At 46.6% G+C, this 22625-nt stretch overlaps 2 protein-coding genes across 2 annotated transcripts in view; one reads left to right on the top strand and one right to left on the bottom strand.

The window, feature by feature from the left end:
* PISD (phosphatidylserine decarboxylase) overlaps positions 1-4309 on the bottom strand; it is an 83231-nt gene extending 78922 nt beyond the window's left edge. The window contains exons 1-2 of the mRNA XM_068238543.1: positions 4243-4309; positions 4013-4071 (exon numbers count right to left, since the gene is read on the bottom strand). Coding sequence (XP_068094644.1) covers positions 4013-4071; positions 4243-4292 — 109 coding nt within the window. The 5' untranslated portion in view covers positions 4293-4309. The remainder of the gene's footprint in view (positions 1-4012; positions 4072-4242) is intronic.
* An 82-nt stretch (positions 4310-4391) lies between these two features.
* Positions 4392-22625, top strand: part of LOC137519470 (serotransferrin-1-like) — an 88642-nt gene continuing 70408 nt past the window's right edge. The window contains exon 1 of the mRNA XM_068238432.1: positions 4392-4466. Coding sequence (XP_068094533.1) covers positions 4412-4466 — 55 coding nt within the window. The 5' untranslated portion in view covers positions 4392-4411. The remainder of the gene's footprint in view (positions 4467-22625) is intronic.

The following is a 22625-nucleotide window of genomic DNA, read 5'->3' as shown; positions in this document are numbered from 1 at the left end:
GAGAAAGGATCAGGCATATTACAACTAGGCTGACACAAAGCAGGCAAATAAAATCCATCAAGCAATGTCACCCGCTCTTTACCTTTGTCCAGAAGACCGGTGACTGATTGAATCCACAGGCCGGGTGCCAGAAGTATCTCCCACACGAGAATCTGTAGCCAAAGCTCCAGGAACGTTCCCCGCAGCTCCTCCGCGCAGAGATGCCAGAAACAGCGTGCAGCCATCGGCTTGTGCTTCCTGAACGTCCATATGCGGACGCTCGGCCAATCAGAGCGCAGTGACACCAAATCTCGCCTCTCGCGAGACTCTACGTCACTATGCGCACACAGAGGGGTCAGGCGGCGCCATCACTAAGGGCAAGCCGCACCTCCAGCCGACATGCTGGTACACACAGAGGACGCCATTAAACCCTGTTTAAGGGTACAGGACGATCCTCTAAAGCGGGAGAGGCTGAACCCGCTGCACAGATAAGATTAAGCAACCTAAAAGGAAAATAAATGAATAGAAGAAAAAAACAAAACTTTAGAAAACAAATACAGGTGAAACTGTCCATTCGAGGACAGAAAAAAGAATGGCTGGAGGGGGGTGGTTCTGGAAAACGTATAGGTGATCTGTCCTATCAGGATTCGGGGGCGGAGCCAATACCCATAGGTATGCCGCCATGTTTGGTCCAGGAAAATGTATCAACTCAGCCAGCACACCAGTTTAGTGCGGGAATTCCCCGACCTTTTATCGCAAGTGTAAACTTTTTTATGAATTAGCACACAAAAGTCTAAAATACCGATGCGGTGTTTTCCCTCCAAGATTTTTTTTACCGCAAATGTTTTATGAATAGAGCCCTATGTGTACAGACGTAACTAAATGCACTCCTGAGAAAGAGGGACACTTTAAGACATACTCTACCACACTCCTCGCCATGCATATCACAAATAAATCAGAACCTAAAGATGTAGTTTTATCAAACAACTCTGGTCTTCTCAATCATTAGTTTTTCTCAATTTTAACATTTGAAAATAAGACAAAATATCAATTTAATTTATGGGAATAAAGTCAATAAGTAAGTTAAACATTTTTAGTAGAAAAAAAAAAAAAAAAGTGACTAGATCTGTACAATGCATTATGCTGGGGATACACGGTACGTTTCTGTATCGCGTATCGACCAGCTGATCCGGCCAGCTGATAATATTCAGCTGGCCCGATCAAGCCGCTCGACCCCCGCCCCCTCGATCTCCGCCGGCAGACAATGGCAGGGAATCGAGCGCTGGCGGGGACGAACGGTAATCGATCCGCGCGGACAAGCGGGGACGCGGCGGGAATCGATCCGGCGGCTAATCGGCCGCCGGATCGACCCATGTATTGCCAGCATTAGTCTTAAAAAGAGGCAAAAAAAGAGGCAAATAAGAGGGACAGTTGGGAACTATGTAAATGCTCTACTAAACTTTAGATTATCTGCTCCTTCCTTCTTTAAAGGACTTACGAGCCCAAAATGTCTAAAAAAGCAAAGTACCTGTAAGCTGTTTAAATGCACGGAGGACGCCGTCCGCGCCCTCCGTGCAGTTCCGCCGGGTCCCCTTCCTGAGATCGCCCCCCGCGCCGACCCCGACCCCCCAGGCCGGGTCGGGCTCTCGTGCCGCTCTCAATATGGCCGCTTCCATTGGCCGCGGCTGCGCAGTCTGCCTGGCCGCGAGTGCGGCTGCGCAGCTCTACGGCCAACCCCCCGAACCACGCACTGTAGCGTGGTTCCTCCGTGCATTTAAACAGCTTACAGGTACTTTGCTTTTTTTAGACATTTTGGGCTCGTAAGTCCTTTAAGGCGCATACACACGCCTGATTTATTCAAACGACGGGTCGTCAGACCCGCATGCGGGGCGGCCGATCTAGCGACAGTTTCTGTGTGTGTGTACAGTCTCTGTCGGCAGGCTGATAAAACTGGTTTTGATGGATCCGCGAGCGGCCACCCGGCGGGTGGGTCTGACGACCCATCATTTGAATAAATCAGCGTGTGTACGCGCCTTTATGGCTCAAACCCACTAGACTAGAGCGATTTTCTGAGCATTTAAGGAGCGATTCAAACCACTAGCGATTTCCCTAAACGCAATGTAAAGTATATAAACGCTGGCATAATAGCTCATCAAAACCTGCACAGAGCGATTTTGCTAGCGTTTTGAAATTACTGCACACTGTAAACAAATTAAAATTAATTGAAAGGACCAATCAGAATTAAAAATGCTAATCGCTACACAATCGCTGGCAAAACCCTTACACTTATGAAATCGCTACGCATATCGCCAGAAAACGCTCATGAAATCGCTTAAAAAACGCTCAAATAGCTAGCGATTGCAATTAGTAGTGGGTTCCAGGCCTTAAAGTTTTAATACCGAATGAATACATACTTTGTACAGCACCATGGAATATGTTGGCGCTTTATAAATCAATAATAATACATACCGTAGCTCCCAACTGTCCCTCCAAAGTCCCTCTTTGGGAGTACTGTACCTCTTTCCTCCTCATTAGTCCCTCTTTCTATGTAAATATATATTTCTCTGCTAAAAAAAATGTATTTGACTCTAAACTTTATTTCCATCCTTTAAATTGATATATTGCTAATTTTGAAATGTTAATATGAAGGAAAACAAACCAGGATAGGAAGGACCAGTGTAGATTGAACTATAAAACATTTTTCTTAAGAAATCTTTATGGTATGCGTGACTAGGGGGTGTGATGTGGGCGTGGCATAAGTGTCCCTCTTTCTCATCCCAAAAACTTGGGATGTATGTGAATATACAGCTGAAGTAGTGTCCCTCTTTCTCATCCCAAAAAGTTGGGATGTATGTGAGTATACAGCTGAAGTAATGGGTGTCCTGCTGTAAACAAAAACTAAAGTTTGCTTTCTTAAAACAGAAAGAATTTGCTATCATTCAGGTTGGAGTGAGCTTGAGATGTCTCCCAGCGCATCACTGCTGAATATATGCAAATTAACCATTGTTACCCTTAGAAGCTAAACACACCTCTAGAACCGCTGGAATGCAATGATGTGTCAGTTTGTTAATTTGTACAGAGCCATAGTAATCCAACATGCATACAGACTGTTTCAGATTGTTTAATCCTCATCAGTGCATGGCATAGATTAATTTGGCTCTATGGCAGGGGTCCCCAAACATTTTGGGTTGAGAGCCGGGTCAACATACTTTAGACTGCTGGGGGGCCGGAGTATACATAAAATGATGTATAAGTCTTGGCGGGCCAGACAGTGAAGCATACCCAGGTGACAACCTGCAGTCCAATTGGACAACAGTGTCATCTGATGAGGAATTTGATTGGAAACCAGCAAATTACTGCTTTCTGGCTTCATTCTATATGCAGACCACCAATATTTAAAGATGTTGCTGACTGCATCCATAATACATTTTGTATATGGGGGGCCGGTAAAAAAAAAAAAAAAAGAAGCCTCAGGGGGCCACATTCAGCCCACAAGCCTAAGTTTGAGGACCACTACTCTATGGAATAGGGCTTGTAACATCAAGAGGTACAGACTAACCAGCAATCTCATGGTGAACCAGAACTCATTGGATTGTATGAGGGGCTACAATGGTCCTAAAAGCCCCCTTACTAAAAATGCTACGAAAAACAAAAGCTTGCTTTCTTAAAACAGAAAGAATTTGCAATAATTCAGGTTGGAGTGAGCTCCGAGATGTCTCCCAGTGCATCTCTGCTGAATATATGCAAATTAACCATTGTTACCCTTAGAAGCTAAACACACCTCCAGAACCACTGGAATGCAATGATGTGTGAATTTGCATATATTCAGCAGTGATGCACTGGGAGACATTTCAAGCTCACTCCAACCTGAATTATCGCAAATTCTTTGTTTTTTCAAGAAAGCAAACTTTTGTTTTTCTTAGCATTTTAGTAAGGTGGCTTTTAGGACCATTGTAGCCCCTCACACACTCCAATGAGTTGTGGTTCACCATGGGCATGCTGGTTAGTCTGTACCTGCTGTAAACACACTCACTGGAATGAAAGTTCTTGACAGGAATCCTATTAGGCTGCAGTTCTCCTCTCTTCAAGAACCTGTAAGCAGAAAGATATATACAGTGTACAGGATTAACCACAGAAACACCGGCACCTGGCATTAATTACAGTAAAAACATGCAAATATTTCTACACACTAACGTGCACGAAACGAAAAAAATGTATTCCTCTGATCTATTATTCCATCCGCAGCTGCACGGTGTTTTATACCTGATCAGTTTACAATGAACTCCGCACGCCCTCCACACGAGTAACGCCATTTCTCCACTGTCACTTACGCCGGTTATCATGCAGGGAAGAGAGAACACTCAGCCAATCATTGCCCACGCTGCTCCCTTCATGCAGTAGAGCGTCATTAGTGGCTTCTGCGTCAGGACATATGGTACGCCATTTTGTCGTAGACCGACTTGTGCTGCTTTGCGTGTACTTGTACTGTAAGTAAAGACATGGCAATGCGGCGCTTGTCTCAATTCTCACGTCAACAGTCAGCCGATGTTTGAGCTTGCTAAGTGATTCATTATTCCTTATGGTAGCTGTACAAAAGCTTGCAATGTGATTCCATCATTTCTCCAACTAGATAGTCGTGTCTATCTTTCTTCAACATTATATCCTTATTTCATGTTAAGCTTAATTGTAAATTATTCATGGAATGTTGTGGAATGCAGTGACTAATGCTATGGTGAGAAAATCTTTATTCATATCAAACATAGGTAAACATAAATACAGTGGGATGCGACATTTTGGGCAACCTTGTTAATGCCATGATTTTCCTGTATAAATCGTTGGTTGTATAAAAAATGTCAGTTGAATATATCATATAGTTACATTTGAGAAGTGAAATTAAGTTTTTGGGATTTACAGGAAATGTGCAATAATTGTTTAAACAAAATTAAGCAGGTGCATAAATGTAGGCACCACAAAAAAGAAATGAAATCAATATTTAGTAGATCCTCCCTTTGCAGAAATTACTTCCTGTACATTATTTCATATGCATAAAGCTTTCTTTTGGACACATATCGGTGTTTCTGCTCAATCAACCTTTACATTCTATTCCTAAATCTAATCAAGAATACGCTTTTGACCTTTTTGATCGATGAAATGCGATCAATATCGGGCTGAAAATCAAAATTCTTTCGATCAAGTAGGATGGAAAAATGTAGTAGATCGCATAGGAATCGACTGTCATTTTGCCTGCTGTTGATCGACTGTAGATCGATTTGCTGTTTCTAAACAATGCGCTTTGACAGCAATCTCATTGTAATATTGAGTAAACAAAACACATATTCAATCAATAATTGGAATAAAAGCTATCTGCTATCAGTGTGTGGGGCTTTGAATGATTTCTTCTCAATCAACATAATTTTTTCTGATCAAATAAACCCCACAATTGTTTGATCAATCAGAACTGGCTAGCTGAACTGTAAGTGTATAAATATTTATGAGTTCAGATCCGTCTGATGATTTCACTGTCAGAGAAGGATTGGTCTGTGACTGTGTAATGACTGATGACATGAGGTCAGGGCCGGTGCTACCATAGAGGCAAAGGGGGCAATCGCCCCAAGGCCTCAGAGCATGTAGGGGCCCCCAAGGTGTCTCCCCCAATAAAGTGGTCTAACACCCAGCATTTCAACTTTGCTTTAAAAGATTGCTTACAGTTTATAAACTATTATGCCAGATTTTTTTTTTAGCAGAAATTCACTGAATGGATTAAACATGACATTTTAGTGCTGCATTTAGCTAGAAATGCTCCTCGTGCTTGCTTGTTTAGTTACAAATGTATCTATCTACAATGTAACAAACAAACACTGCTCTGAGAGAACAAAGAGGGCTTCCCCTGCAGGCTTTTCAAAGGTCTATTTGTATTCCAAATAAAGATAAATTTTGTAACTACAGATAAGAACGGATGCGGATTCCTAGTTAAATCCAACACTAAAATGTCATGTTTAACCCATTCAGTGAATTTCTGCTTAAAAAAAAATCTGGCATAATAGTTTGTAAGCTGTAAGCAATCTTTTAAAGCAAAGTTGTAATGCTGGGTGTTACACCGCTTTAACTGTTGCTCCTCGGGGCCTCTGCAGAGTCTTTGGCAGAGTAGCGTCATCTGTGCAGGCGGGCAGGTGAGACACTGCACTGCCAAAGACTCTGCAGGGGCCCCAGGGAGCACAGGTAAGTTGGGAGGAGATTTGAAGGGAGTGTCAGCAGCCAGCTCAGGGGCCAGGAGGGAAATTTAGCAGCAACAAAGGGACCCTAATGCCGATTTTTCAGTTGGGGTTGACTGTTGGGGAAGCTCCCGGGTTAATTTTGCCCTGGGGCCCCATTGGTACTAGAACCGGCCCTGCCTGTAGGTTCCAATAAGAGTCTACATTCTGCTTGAATGTAGTTTGGACCATTCCTCTTTTCAAAACAACTGTAGTTCATTTAGGTTTGATGGCTTCTGAGCATGGACAGCTCTCTTTAACTCACACCACAGATTTTCAATTATATTCATAGCTGGGGACTGAGATGGCCATTCCAGAACGTTGTACTTGTTCCTCTGCATGAATGCCTTAGTGGATTTTGAGCAGTGTTTAGGGTCATTGTCTTGTTGAAAGATCCAGCTCCGGCGCAACTTCAGCTTTGTCACTGATTCCTGGACATTGGTCTCCAGAATCTGCTGATACTGAGTGTAATACATGTGCCTCTCAACTTTGACAAGATTCCCAGTCCCTGCACTTGCCACCAGTGGTGCTCGGATACCCCTTTTTATTATTCGAGTTTGGTCGAATTCGAATAGTAAATTATTCGCATTCGGTCGAATATTCGAGTCGAATATTTTTTACTATTCGATTCGACCTCGGACTTCGAGCTCACTATTCGAGTCGGTATTGGAGCTCATTATTCGAGCTGACTATTCGAATTGACCTTAAATAGCTTCCAACACTTGTTTTGAGGGTGAATGATGCAACAAACATCTTTTTTTCCAAGTAACAACAGCAAGTGATTATGTGGGGATGTTCCTTTAAAAAAAAAAAGGTGGAAAGAGAAGTTGTGTCCAAAATTCTGTTCAGTACAGTGTATATACTTCTTCTTCTTCTTCATCTTCTATATCTTCTTCTTCTTCTTCTTCTATATCTTCTTCTTGTATATCTTCTTCTTCTATATCTTCTTCTTCTTCTTCATCTTCTTCTTCATCTTCTTCTTCTATATCTTCTTCTTCTTCTATATTGTCTTCTTCTTCTTCTTCTTCATCATCTTCTTCATCTTCTTCTTCTTCATCTTCTTCATCATCTTCTTCTTCTTCATCTTCTTCTTCTTCATCTTCTTCTTCTTCTTCATCTTCTTCATCTTCTTCTTCTTCATCATCTTCTTCTTCATCTTCTTCTTCTTCATCATCTTCTTCATCTTCTTCTTCATCTTCTTCTTCATCTTCTTCATCTTCTTCTTCATCTTCTTCTTCTATATCTTTTTCTATATCTTATATCTTCTTTTTCTATATCTTCTTATTATTATTATTTTTCTATTTTGTCTTCTTTTTCTATATCTTCTTCTCCTTCTTCTTCTTCTTCTCCTTCTTCTTCTTCTTTTTCTATATCTTCTTCTTCTTCTATATCGTCTTCTTCTTCTTCACTTATTTCTCTTTTATTTTTATTTTTTTTAAAGAAATGCAGCTATTTTTGAGCGTAATAAATAGCTGGTGGCGCACGCATGTTGGAAGCGCCATTGTATGTGCTCCCTGGCAGTGGAAACACACAGACAGCAGGAGGTAAATTCATCAGCAGGAGGAGGAGAATGATTGTGTGGCAGCAGGCAGTCAATGAGGCAGGCAGCGAGACATAATAGGCTGTGGTACCTAGCGGTGGTACCAGGCCGTAAATACACAGCATGAGGTTCCAGACAGCGGTCGTGAAGCCCACATCATGTCCAATACACAACTGGGACAACACAGTTTTCAACCCGACCACACCTCTAAAAATAATATCACAAAGTATTAATAAAAAGTATATATATTTTTATCGTTTTTTTAAAGAAATGCAGCTATTTTTGAGCGTAACAAATAGCCGGTGGCGCATGGTGGAAGCGCCATTGTATGTGCTCCCTGGCAGTGGAAACACACAGACAGCAGGAGGTAAATTCAGCAGCAGGAGGAGGAGGATGAGTGTGTGGCAGCAGGCAGTCAATGAGGCAGGCAGCGTGACATAATAGCCCTGGTACCTAGCGGTGATACCAGGGCGTAAATAAACACAACAGGAGGTCCCAGACAGCGGTCGTGCAGCCCACATCGTGTCCAATACACAACTGGGACAACACAGTTTTCAACCCGGGCACCTCAGAAAAATTAAACCTTTTTTTTTAATGGTTTTTTTGTTTTGTTTTTATAGCAAATTACACAGATATAGCTATTGTTTGACGTAATAGCTGGTGGCAGAGTGGCAGCAGAAGGTAAATCTGTGTACCCTGGCAGTGGGAAACACAGACAGACAGCAGCAGCAGCAGGAGGAATGGAGGAGTAGTGTGAGTGTGGCAGCAGGCAGGCAGCGTGACATAATAGCCCTGGTACCTAGCGGTGATACCAGGGCGTAAATAAACACAGCAGGAGGTCCCAGACAGCGGTCGTGCAGCCCACATCGTGTCCAATACACAACTGAAACAACACAGTTTTCAACCCTGGCACCTCAGAAAAATTAAACCTTTTTTTTTTTTTTTTTAAAGGTAAATACAGGCAGCAGGGGCAGCTCTTGTTTGACGTAATAGCTGGTGGCAGAGTGGCAGCAGAAGGTAAATCTGTGTACCCTTGGCAGTGGGAAACACAGACAGACAGCAGCAGCAGCAGGAGGAATGGAGGAGTAGTGTGAGTGTGGCAGCAGGCAGGCAGCGTGACATAATAGCCCTGATACCTAGCGGTGATACCAGGGCGTAAATAAACACAGCAGGAGGTCCCAGACAGCGGTCGTGCAGCCCACATCGTGTCCAATACACAACTGGGACAACACAGTTTTCAACCCGGGCACCTCAGAAAAATTAAACCTTTTTTTCTTTTAATGTTTTTTTTGTTTTGTTTTTATAGCAAATTACACAGATATAGCTATTGTTTGACGTAATAGCTGGTGGCAGAGTGGCAGCAGAAGGTAAATCTGTGTACCCTGGCAGTGGGAAACACAGACAGACAGCAGCAGCAGCAGGAGGAATGGAGGAGTAGTGTGAGTGTGGCAGCAGGCAGGCAGCGTGACATAATAGCCCTGGTACCTAGCGGTGATACCAGGGCATAAATAAACACAGCAGGAGGTCCCAGACAGCGGTCGTGCAGCCCACATCGTGTCCAATACACAACTGGGACAACACAGTTTTCAACCCGGGCACCTCAAAAAAATTAAACCTTTTTTTTTTAAATGTTTTTTTTGTTTTGTTTTTATAGCAAATTACACAGATATAGCTATTGTTTGACGTAATAGCTGGTGGCAGAGTGGCAGCAGAAAGTAAATCTGTGTACCCTGGCAGTGGGAAACACAGACAGACAGCAGCAGCAGCAGGAGGAATGGAGGAGTAGTGTGAGTGTGGCAGCAGGCAGGCAGCGTGACATAATAGCCCTGGTACCTAGCGGTGATACCAGGGCATAAATAAACACAGCAGGAGGTCCCAGACAGCGGTCGTGCAGCCCACATCGTGTCCAATACACAACTGGGACAACACAGTTTTCAACCCGGGCACCTCAGAAAAATTAAACCTTTTTTTTTTAAATGTTTTTTTTGTTTTGTTTTTATAGCAAATTACACAGATATAGCTATTGTTTGACGTAATAGCTGGTGGCAGAGTGGCAGCAGAAGGTAAATCTGTGTACCCTGGCAGTGGGAAACACAGACAGACAGCAGCAGCAGCAGGAGGAATGGAGGAGTAGTGTGAGTGTGGCAGCAGGCAGGCAGCGTGACATAATAGCCCTGGTACCTAGCGGTGATACCAGGGCATAAATAAACACAGCAGGAGGTCCCAGACAGCGGTCGTGCAGCCCACATCGTGTCCAATACACAACTGGGACAACACAGTTTTCAACCCGGGCACCTCAGAAAAATTAAACATTTATTTTTTTTTTAAAGGTAAATACAGGCAGCAGGGGCAGCTATTGTTTGACGTAATAGCTGGTGGCAGAGTGGCAGCAGAAGGTAAATCTGTGTACCCTTGGCAGTGGGAAACACAGACAGACAGCAGAAGGGCAGTACACAGCAGCCCACTGTAGATGTAAAATGTGTGGCTGCAGGCGACGTAATAGTCAAAGCGAACCAGGCTGGCTTAGTGAGCAGGAGCCAGGAGGTGGTAAAGGGTGGTAAGGCACATTAACGATGGTTCTTCCGGCAGCCAGTTCATGTCCCCCTCTCGCCGACAACAGGGGCCAGGAACTTGCCTTCCACCCACGCCTGGTTCATCTTGAGGAACGTCAGTCTGTCCACAGACTTGTGAGACAGACGTGAGCGTTTCTCGGTGACCACGCCACCAGCTGCACTGAAGCAGCGCTCGGACAGCACGCTGGAAGGGGGACAGGACAGCACTTCCAGGGCGTACTGCGCCAGCTCGCTCCAGATCTCCAGGCGCTTGACCCAATACTCTATGGGATCAACAGGGGCATCGCTGTCAAGCCCGCTGTAGGACCCCATGTAGTCAGCCACCATGCGGGTCAGGCGCTGGCTGTGACCGGAGGAGGATGCTGCTGCATGCACCTCCTCTCTAGTCACTGCTGCCGGAGCCTCTACAGTCCTGTAGAGCTCGTTGCTGAGAGACAGCAGGTCTGTGGGGCGCTTGCTGCTGGATGCAGGCACCTGCTACTGCCTCTGTGCTGGCTGGACAGTGGGGGTGGAAGGTTGGGGGAAGGCTTCCTCCAAGCGCTCAACAAGGGCCTGCTGCAAGCTCCTTATTTGTTGCTCTGGCTCTCCTCCTGCAGGCGGCAGGAACTGGCTCAACTTCCCCTTGAGGCGCGGGTCCAACATCATGCTGATCCAGATGTCCTCCCTCTGCTTCATCTGGATCACCCTGGGGTCCTTGCGCAGGCACGTCAGCATGTGTGCTGCCATTGGGAAGAGGCGGGCCACGTGTGCTGGCACATCGACGGCAGTGCTGTCCTCATCCTCCTCCTCTGCCTCCTCAGCCTCATCCTCTCTCCACCCCCGCACCAACTCAGCTGCGCTGTGCTGATCCCCCTCATCAGCAGCAAGGTCAGGGACCTCCACCAAGTCCTCCTCCTCCTCCCCCTCAGAGGTGGACTGTGCAGCTGCATGCCGCTCCTGCTGGGCCAAGGCTGCCGCTCCCTGTTCCAGCAAAGCATCGAGGGCCCTGTTCAGCAGACAAACCAGGGGCACCCACTCGCAGACCATAGCATGGTCCCTGCTCACCATGTTAGTGGCCTGCAGAAAGGGACTAAGCACACCTGCTGCATGTGCCTCCAGTCGTCATCGGGGACGATGGATGGGATGTTGCTGGTCTTGTCCCTTTTCTGAGCGGCGGACACAGTGGCCAGGGCAAGGTACTGGTTGACAGCGTGCTACTGTTCAACCAGACGCTCCAACATCGCCAGGGTGAAGTTCCAGCGAGTTGGAACGTCAATGATCAGCCGATGGCGTGGCAGCTCCAGCTCCTTTTGCACGTCTTCCAGGCTCGCACAGGCTGCAGCCGAGAGCCGGAAGTGACGCACAACATTCCTTGCCGTTTCCAGCAGTTCGCCCATCCCCTGGTAGGTGCGCAAGAACTTCTGCACCACCAGGTTCAGCACGTGGGCAAGACAGGGGATGTGGGTCAGGTTTCCCCTGTCAATTGCGGCAACCAGATTGGCCCCATTGTCGGCCACCACCTCTCTGACTCTGAGGCCTCTGGGGGTCAGCCAAATCCTCTCCTGCTCCTGGAGTTTGGCCAACACATGGGTTGCCGTCAGTTTGGTCTTCCCAAGGCTGACCAACTGCAGCAGCGCTTGGCAGTGGCGGGCCTTCACGCTGCTGCTGAGGCGGGGGGTTTGGCCAGGTGTGCCGGAGGATGGCAGAGGATCGGAGGAACCTGCTGCAGTTCCCCTGACCCTGCGGGGTGGCACCACCCACTGTGTTGCTGCTGCTGCTGCTGTGCCCGCTGCTGCTCTCCCATCCTCACCCCCTTCCACCAAGCTGACCCAGTGGACAGTGAAGGACAGGTAGCGGCCTGTCCCGAAGCGGCTGCTCCAGGAGTCCATGGTGACGTGGACCCTTTCACCAACCGCGTGCGCCAGCCCTCGCTCCACATTGGCCATCACAAAGCGGTGCAGTGCAGGAATGGCCTTGCGGGCAAAGTAGTGTCTGCTGGGGAGCTGCCAGTCTGGGGCTGCACAAGCAAGCAGCGCACGCATGTCGCTCCCCTCCTGCACGAGCGTGTACGGCAGGAGTTGGGAGCACATGGCCCGTGCCAGCAAGCCGTTCAGCTGACACGCGGCGGCTGCTGGGAGGCAGAGCCCTAACCACCCCCTGGAAGGACTCGTTCAAAAGGCTCTGGCGTGGCCTTTTGCTAGCACGGGAATCAGCGGACACAGCAGAGGAGGCCACTGAGGACTGGCTGCCAGAACAGGCCTCAGTGTCGGCGGCAGGAGTTGCAGAAGGGGGAGGAGCAGTGCGTTTCTGCACTCCTGCTGGTGCTGCTGGAGGAGCAGGAGGGCAGGTGGCTGCTGTTGCTGTTGCTGCTGCTGCTGCTGAAGGCTGTGCAGTGATGGGTGTGGTGCCACTGCCAGCACCAGATGCCTTCAGCCTCTGGAACTCCTCATGCTGGTGGAAATGTTTAGCAGCAAGGTGGTTGATGAGCGAGCTGGTGCTGAACTTTAAGGGGTCTGCACCTCTGCTCAACTTCAGCTGACAGTGGTTGCAAGTGGCGTACTTGCTGAAAACTGTGGGCATTGTGAAAAATCGCCAGATTGGTGACAAGAACAACCCCCTACGGCCTGGAGCCGCTGCTGCCAGTCTCCCTGTGGTGGTTGGGGGGGGGGGGGGGGGGCTTGGGGGCGGCTGGTGGTGGTACTGGCAGATGCTGCTGCTGCTGAGCCTGAGACACCAGCAGGCTGTGGGACCTGCCTACTGCTGCCAATGCTTGCAATGATGCGCCTCCTTGCAAGGCCCACAAGCGCATCCTCCTCCTCAGAGCTGCTGATGATGACATCCCCAGGTGCTGGTGGTGGTGGCACCCAGTCTTTGTCTGTCACCACGTCATCATCATCATCCTCCCCCTCCTGAAACATGTCCTGCTGGGATGATGACCCCCCAAACCCCTCTCCTGATGCATGGATGGGCTGCTTGACTGTCGCCACAGTCTTGCTGTCCAATCCCTCATCACCCAAAGTGCCCATCAGCATCTCCTCCTCCAAAATCGCCAACAACAGCAGACAATACCCTGATGGTGCCTGGGGTAAAAATACTGCTGAGTGACAGGTCGCCAACTTGTGACGGTGAACTGGCCTCCTCCCCAGGCCCTGCTGGGCGGCTGCTGCGAACAGGGGTGGTGTTGGTGGTGAGGGTGGAGGCCTCGGATGCAGAGCTGATGGCGGGCTGCTCATCCTCCGTCATCAGTTGCACCACAGTGGCTGCATCCTTTTCCTCAATGGGACGTTTCCGACCCGGCTGGAGGAAAATAGGAGCAGGTACTACACGCTGCTGCTGCTGTGTCTCTGCAGCGTGAGTTGCTCCTGCTGGGCGGCGTCCATGGCCAGTGGCTATAGGCGGAATGTTAGCCACTGACGCAGCTGCTGCTGCTGCGGAACTGTGCATGGTGGCGCGGCCGCGGCTTGCCACAATGCTGCTCCCTCTCCTCTTGGTTCCCTTGCTGCCCTTCCCCTTGCCCAAACCGCGCTGGCTGCCACTTCCAGACATCTTAGATGTTTTGGGCGTAAACAAAAAAGTTTTTTAAAAGGGCGGGTGAAAAAGTGGGGTACTTTAATGGAGTGGGTTGGTGGGTGAGGTGACACTAATCACTAAGTGATTAGATCGCTAAGTGATTACTAGTACAGTACTAATACAAAATAAAATAATCGGTAATCAGTAAGTGTGAACAGTGAACAGTGAGTGTGTCCCCTAGTACACTAACTAGAAAATACAATAATCAGTAGTAATCAGATTAAGTAGAAGGAAATAGAGTGTGTGTACTGTACAGACAGTGCACGCACACACACACACACGCAGGAGCTAGCCTATGAACAGTGACTGAGTGTCCCTCCCTAGTAGTAAGTAGTAACAGTAAGTACAACTAGAAATAACAATAATCAGTTGTAATCAGAAGGAAATAGAGTGTGTGTACTGTACAGACGCACGCACACACACACGCAGGAGCTAGCCTATGAACAGTGACTGAGTGTCCCTAGTACAGTAAGTAGTAACAGTAAGTACAACTAGAAATTACAATAATCAGTAGTAATCAGAAGGAAATAGAGTGTGTGTACTGTACAGACAGTGCACGCACACACACACGCAGGAGCTAGCCTATGAACAGTGACTGAGTGTCCCTAGTAGTAAGTAGTAACAGTAGTAAGTACAACTAGAAATTACAATAATCAGTAGTAATCAGAAGGAAATAGAGTGTGTGTACTGTACAGACAGTGCACGCACACACACACGCAGGAGCTAGCCTATGAACAGTGACTGAGTGTCCCTAGTAGTAAGTAGTAACAGTAGTAAGTACAACTAGAAATTACAATAATCAGTAGTAATCAGAAGGAAATAGAGTGTGTGTACTGTACAGACAGTGCACGCACACACACACGCAGGAGCTAGCCTATGAACAGTGACTGAGTGTCCCTAGTAGTAAGTAGTAACAGTAGTAAGTACAACTAGAAATTACAATAATCAGTAGTAATCAGAAGGAAATAGAGTGTGTACTGTGCACGCACACACGCAGGAGCTAAACAGTGACAGTGAGTGTCCTAGTACAGTTACAGTATAATAACTACAAAATACAATCACTCAGTAGTAAAGGACAGCAGAAACACTGGTATAGATAAGATGAGAAATAAAGTAACAGAGGACAGGAGGACAGCTGCCCACACAGGCAAGGCCCTGAGGCCTAAAGCTGTGTAAGCTTGCCTGCAGCAGCTGCCTGTCTCTATGTAACACACAAGCTACTAACTAAAATACAATGTCTATCTAAATAACAACAATATAGATGTGTATAGGAGGTGTATGTGAGCAAAAACGCTAGGTAATTGACCACTATAGAGCTCTTGCTAAGCCAAAGCACAAAGGAGCAGATCTCTCTCTGTACAAAGTCAGGCAAGGACGGAAAAACGGAACATGGCGGCCGCTATTTATAGGGTAGGGGCTGGCCAGGGTCCCCCTCTGTGATTGGCTGCCGTCAGCCTGGGAGCCCTCTGATTGGCTCTAAGGACATCAATCTGGGCTATGACGCTATTCGAGCTCGGTATTCGAGCTCGAATAGCGCTGTTTGCTCGAATAGCTCGAATAGTGAGTAGGCTATTCGAGTTAACTCGAATAGCCCATTCGAATAGCTACAGCTATTCGAGCTCGGTATTCAAGCTCGAATAGCTGAAAAAGAGCTCGAATATTCGAGCTACTCGAATATTCGAGCTCTGCTGAGCACCACTGCTTGCCACACAGCCCCACAGCATGATGGAACCACCACCATATTTTACTGTAGGTAGCAGGTGTTTTTCTTGGAATGCTGTGTTGTTTTTCCTCCATGCATAACGCCCCCTGTTATGCCCAGATAACTCAATTGTACTTTCATCAGTCCACAGCACCATATTCCAAAATTAAGCTGGCTTGTCCAAATGTGCTTTAGCATACTTCAAGCGGCTCTGGGCGGAGAAAAGGCTTCCTCTGCATCACTCTCGCACACAGCATCTCCTTTTGTACAGAACACCAAATGGTTGAATGATGCACAGTGACTCCATCTGCAGCAAGATGATGTTGTAGGTCTTTGGTGCTGATCTGTGGGTTGACTCTGACTGTTCTTACCATTCGTCACTTCTGTTTATCCAAGATTTTTCTTGGTCTGCCCCTTCGAGCCTTAAATTGAACTTAGCCTGTGGTCTTCCATTTCCTCAATATGTTCCTAACTGTGGAAACAGACAGCTAAAATCTCTGAGACAGCTTTCTGTATCCTTCCCCTAAACCATGATGGTGAACAATCTTTGTCTTCAGGTCATTTGAGAGTTGTTTTGAGACCTCCGTGTTGCTACTCTTCAGAGAAAATTAAAAGAGTAGGGAAACTTACAATTGACCCCCCCCCCCCCCCTTAAAGGCAACCAGAGATGAACGTTTCACACAAAATAAACATATCAGTCGATAGCTTGTAAAGAATAAATGCTCTACCTGATAATTTTGCCGCTCTGGTGTGCTTTTTTAAGCGTTTTTTTATCCATTATTGCTCCAGGAAAAATCCAATATGGCCGCCGGCTCATATCCCTTCTGCTTCCGGGTTATGAGATGTGCTGTCTAGGCTCTATGAAACTATAGACAAGCAGGGCTGTTGCTGCAGCCTTTAATCTGTGTGCTTTCAACTTTATTATTTTGGTATGCTGTGTGGCTGCCTGTAAGAAGTGTCTCATAGGAATGAAACTGCACAGATAATAATGATATCGACTGCACAGTGCACACAGATGCCATCAGGATCGGACTGGGACACTAAGGGCCCACCAAGGAAGTTTCAGCCTGGGGGCCCACCTCCCCCCCCCCACCCCCCTCTTTGACCTCACATACACATGTACTCCCGAAATTTTGCATGATTTTATGGTAGGGAATAGATTGTAAGCACTTCTGAGGACAGTCTCCAATAGGGATATGTCCACATGCAAAAATAAATAGGCGTCACCACGTACTGGAACATCGGCATGGTCATGATGAGTCATGGGCAGACTTTAAAAAAAACAAAAACACAAAATAAGTAGCGGTGTTATTCAGAGATTAGGTCAGACCAGATACATTTTAGATAAAATAATGAAGTAGTTACATGCCTCATAGTAACTCATCAAGTAGTCAAATGGCAGCAGATTTTCCGACAAAATGCAATCAGATTGGCGGCAGATTCCCCACAAAATGCTATCAAATTGGCAGCAGATATCCTCACAAAATGCAAATAGATTGGCGGCAGATATCCCCACAAAATGCAATCAAATTGGGGGCAGATTTCCCAACAAAATACAATCAGATTGGTGGCAGATATCCCCACAACGCAATTAGATTGGCGGCAGATATCCCCACAAAATGCAATTAGATTGGCGGCAGATATCCCCACAAAATGCAATCAAATTGGCAGCAGATATCCCCACAAAATGCAAATAGATTGGCGGCAGATATCCCCACAAAATGCAATCAAATTGGGGGCAGATTTCCCAACAAAATACAATCAGATTGGTGGCAGATATCCCCACAACGCAATTAGATTGGCGGCAGATATCCCCACAAAATGCAATTAGATTGGCGGCAGATATCCCCACAAAATGCAATCAAATTGGCAGCAGATATCCCCACAAAATGCAAATAGATTGGCGGCAGATATCCCCACAAAATGCAATCAAATTGGCGGCAGATTTCTCAACAAAATACAATCAGATTGGCGGCAGATATCCCCACAAAATGCAATCAAATTGGCGGCAGATTTCCAAACAAAATACAATCAGATTGGTGGCAGATATCCCCACAAAATGCAATTAGATTGGTGGCAGATATCCCCACAAAATGCAATTAGATTGGTGTCAGATATCCCCACAAAATACAATTAGATTGGCAGCAGTTATCACCACAAAATACAATTAGATTGGGGGCAGATATCCCCACAAAGGCAGGTCCCCAGTTAGTGGGGGCCCCCATGCTGAAAGGGGGTGCAGTGGGCACAGAGGGACCCCTCTCCCTCACCTGGAGCCCCCCCAGTTTAGGTAGGCAGGTCACAGGTGTCCCCAGTTAGGTAGGCAGCAGCCAGGTCTAAGTTCCCCCCCCCCCCCAGCTTGGAAGGGGAGCAGTGGGCACACAGCGGTGGGGAGGGGGGAAGTTTCCCCCTCCCTCCCCTAGGGGCCCCCCTTCCGCGCTCCCCCTTCCGCACTCCCCCTCCCTCCAAAATTGCAGCCAGCGGCAGCGAGCGAGGAATAGCTTTACCGGCATGATGAGATGAGAAGATCCATCACTCTGTGTGCCGCTGGCTGGTCTGGTCTCCTGCAATGCACTGTGTCCAATCACGCTCTCACAGGAAGTACTGCGAGAGCTCGATTGGACACAGTGCATTGCAGGAGACCAGACCAGCCAGCGGCACGCAGAGTGATGGATCTTCTCATCTCATCATGCCGGTAAAGCTATTCCTCGCTCGCTGCCACTGGCTGCAATTTTGGAGGGGGGGGAGTGCGGAAGGGGGAGTGCAGAAGGGGGGCCCCTAGGTGAGGGAGGGGGGAAAGCTTCCCCCCTCCCCGCCGCTCTGTGTGCCCAATTTCCCCCGCTTCCTGTGCTGTGCCCGCTCTGGGGCCCCCAGGAGGCGGGGCCCACCGATGTTTCCATCGGCAGTTCGGTGGGTCAGTACGAGCCTGGATGCCATACTTGTCTGTTGTTTCAGAGCTTCTTTCTCAGCAGAGCAGCCCCTCCCATGTCATCAGAGCTCTGAGTATGCAAAGCAGGAAAGCTGAGCCAGGAGAGGGCGGGCTTGAAAAGACTTCACAGAAGACTGACTCAGCTATAATGATTCCAGGTCAAACCTAGACTGAATGCTCAGTCGGGGATTCTTATCACAGCTGTTAACAGGCAGATTTAGTAGAGAAGAATGAAACTAAAAGCAGGGTAGGTGTTTACTGTCATGTTCCCACTGATAAATGTAGTAAAATACATGATGGTGCTTCATCTCTGGTTCTATTTAAATACATTTTCTGATAATTGGATTCACCTGTGTATGTAAGTCAGAGCTCACTGACCTTACCAAGCCAATTTGAGTTCCAATAATTAGTTCTAAAGGTTTTGGAATCAATAAAATGACAACAGTGCCCAAATGTATGCACCTATCTAATTTTATTTAAACAATTATTGTGCACTTTCTGTAAATGCAATAAACTTAATTTCTCAAATATCACTGTGTGTGTCTCCTATATGATATATTTAAAGAGACTCTGAAGCGAGAATAAATCTTGCTTCAGAGCTTATATTCAGCAGGGGCATGTGTGCCCCTGCTAAAACGCCGCTATCCCGCGGCTAAACGGGGGTCCCTTACCTCCCAAATCCCCTCGTGGAGTCCCGGGGATCTCTTCCTGGTGAGGCAGGGCTAATGGCCGCAGCCCTGCCTCCATGCGCGTCTATCAGCGCGTATCTCCACCTCTCCCCGCCCCTCTCAGTCTTCCTTCGCTGAGAGGGGCGGGGGAGAGGCGGCGATGCGCCGCTGATAGACGGCGCTGAGAGGCATTAGCCCTGCCTCAACAGCAGCAAAATCTACGACCAAGTTGGTCGCGGATTTTGCAGGGGGGGGGGATTTGGGAGGTAAGGAACCCCCGTTTAGCCGCGGGATAGCAGCATTTTAGCAAGGGCACACATGCCCCTGCTGAATATAAGCTCTGAAGCGAGATTTATTCTCGCTTCAGTGTCTCTTTAATTGACATGTTTTATCCTAATAACCAACGATTTATACAGGAAAATCATGACGATTAACAATGTTGCCCAAACTTTCGCATCCCACTGTATGTTTATACATTATACAGGGAGTGCAGAATTATTAGGGAAGTTGTATTTTTGAGGAATAATTTTACTATTAAACAACAACCATACTGCAATATTTACAATACCCTAAGGAGGGAGGGGGCCTTGCAGTTCCAAACGCATGGGTCTACTTTCTTGCTTCCCAGGCCCAACACCTTGTGGGATGGGAATCAGAGGAGCTCGCTGATTCTTCTAGACAGATACTTAATTTTAAATTGAGATACTCTTCTATCTATGCAGCACTGGAGGCTGGGGCCTGTGGGTCCTTCAGGGGTGGAAAATTGTACACAATGACTTTGATGCAAAAAGTCTGGGACAGATTACGTTCTATGCAGAACATAGAGGGAATCACTTCATACACACCAATAACTCAAAATTCCCGCTTTGGTGAGCTACGGGATCTCCCATTTCTTCAACAATGGGCCAAAAAAGGTATCTCCTACATAGCTCAAACATTGAACGGTACGGAGGTTTATTCCCTCACAACCCTGGCAGAGCTATTGAAAACCCCTCTCTCGCCATTACTTAGCTTCCAGCACCTTCAATATGTTCATGCTATCCATAAACAGCAAAAATCCTTCTCACTACTAGTGCAACCCTCACCTATATTTAATTTGGTGGCCCAGGCTACATTTAAAACTGGATTTATCTCACAATGTTATGCCATGCTTCTAGATCTTTACTTAAAGAGATTTCCCCTTAAGTGTTATGACAAATGGGTGGAGGAGTTGGGTGATCTTTCAGTAGAGGAATGGGCTGAGATTTTACAAAGTATTCCGTCAGTTTCTACCAACGCCACTCATAAATTATCTCAGCTAAATATCCTTCATAGAACCCTATTAACGCCAAAAAGATTGCATTCTATGCATTACAGAGCGGATCCTATTTGTGCTCGGTGTAGCAGGGATCATGGGGATCTTATCCACATGCTATGGCACTGCCCCAAGCTTCATCGATACTGGAAGGCTATATTAGATATAATTGACTCTCTCCTTAATATTCATGTACCAAGAACCTTCCAGTTCTGTATATTAGGGTTATTTGCTGGGGTCAGTATCCCTGAATCAGCCCAAATTATGTTACATAGAATGTTGTTTCAGGCCAGGAAACTCATTCTCTCTGCCTGGATCAACCCAGCCCCTCCATCCGTATCATTATGGATAGCGCAACTGAACTCATACTTGAAACTTGAAAAGCTGGTTTATCAGCACAGAGGAGCACCAAATAAATTTGAAAAAATCTGGGCTCCCTGGCTAGACTCCCCTGGTCTCCCTGACCGTGCACTCATAATTGACAGATTATTTAGGGTAGTTAGCTGAGTGGCTGTTGGGTAGCCCTCCGATCTTAAGGGTATTCTTCACGATTTCCCCTCGCATCTTAAAGCTCTCTATGTAAGATCTGAAGTTAATGTGATTATGATTCATTTCGTATGTCTTATGCCAGGTCACCTTGACTACTCTTACCTGCATTTACGATTAACCGCTGCTGCTGTACACCCTTGTTATTCTGTATAAAAATGTCGTTTTACACATTTGCTGTTTAGCTTTAATAAAGGCTGATTTAAAAAAAAAAAACAACAACCATGTTCTCAATGAACCCAAAAAACTCATTAATATCAAAGCTGAATATTTTTGAAAGTAGTTTTTAGTTTGTTTTTAGTTTTAGCTATTTTAGGGGGATGTCTGTGTGTGCAGGTGACTATTGCTGTGCATAATTATTAGGCAACTTAACAAAAACAAATATATACCCATTTAAATTATTTTTTTTTACCAGTGAAACCAATATAACATCTCAACATTCACAAATATACATTCAAAGACAAAACAAAAACAAATCAGTGACCAATATAGCCACCTTTCTTTGCAAGGACACTCGAAAGCCTGCCATCCATGGATTCTGTCAGTGTTTTGATCTGTTCACCATCAACATTGCTTGCAGCAGCAACCACAGCCTCCCAGACACTGTTCAGAGAGGTGTACTGTTTTCCCTCCTTGTAAATCTCACATTTTATGATGGACCACAGGTTCTCAATGGGGTTCAGATCAGGTGAACAAGAAGGCCATGTCATTAGTTTTTCTTCTTTTATACCCTTTCTTGCCAGCCACACTGTGGAGTACTTGGACGAGTGTGATGGAGCATTGCCCTGCATGAAAATCATGTTTTTCTTGAAGGATGCAGACTTCTTCCTGTACCACTGCTTGAAGAAGGTGTCTTCCAGAAACTGGCAGTAGGACTGGGAGTTGAGCTTGACTCCATCCTCAACCCGAAAAGGCCCCACAAGCTCATCTTTGATGATACCAGCCCAAACCAGTACTCCACCTCCACCTTGCTGGCGTCTGAGTCGGACTGGAGCTCTCTGCCCTTTGCCAATTCAGCCACGGGCCCATCCATCTGGCCCATCAAGACTCACTCTCATTTCATCAGTCCATAAAACCTTAGAAAAATCAGTCTTGAGATATTTCTTGGCCCAGTCTTGACGTTTCAGCTTGTGTGTCTTGTTCAGTGGTGGTCGTCTTTCAGCCTTTCTTACCTTGGCCATGTCTCTGAGTATTGCACACCTTGTGCTTTTGGGCACTCCAGTGATGTTGCAGCTCTGAAATATGGCCAAACTGGTGGCAAGTGGCATCTTGGCAGCTCCACGCTTGACTTTTCTCATTTCATGGGCAGTTATTTTGCGCCTTGATTTTTCCACACGCTTCTTGCGACCCTGTTGACTATTTTGAATGAAACGCTTGATTGTTCGATGATCACACTTCAGAAGCTTTGCAATTTTAGGAGTGCTGCATCCCTCTGCAAGATATCTCACTATTTTTTACTTTTCTGAGCTTGTCAAGTCCTTCTTTTGACCCATTTTGCCAAAGGAAAGAAAGTTGCCTAATAATTATGCACACCTGATATAGGGTGTTGATGTCATTAGACCACAACCCTTCTCATTACAGAGATGCACATCAC

Source organism: Hyperolius riggenbachi, chromosome 1 (genome assembly GCF_040937935.1).
Source record: "Hyperolius riggenbachi isolate aHypRig1 chromosome 1, aHypRig1.pri, whole genome shotgun sequence".
In the NCBI taxonomy this organism is placed as follows: Eukaryota; Metazoa; Chordata; class Amphibia; order Anura; family Hyperoliidae; genus Hyperolius; species Hyperolius riggenbachi.
The sequence above is the reverse complement of the archived record's forward strand: the minus strand, read 5'-3'. Positions and strand labels throughout refer to the sequence as shown.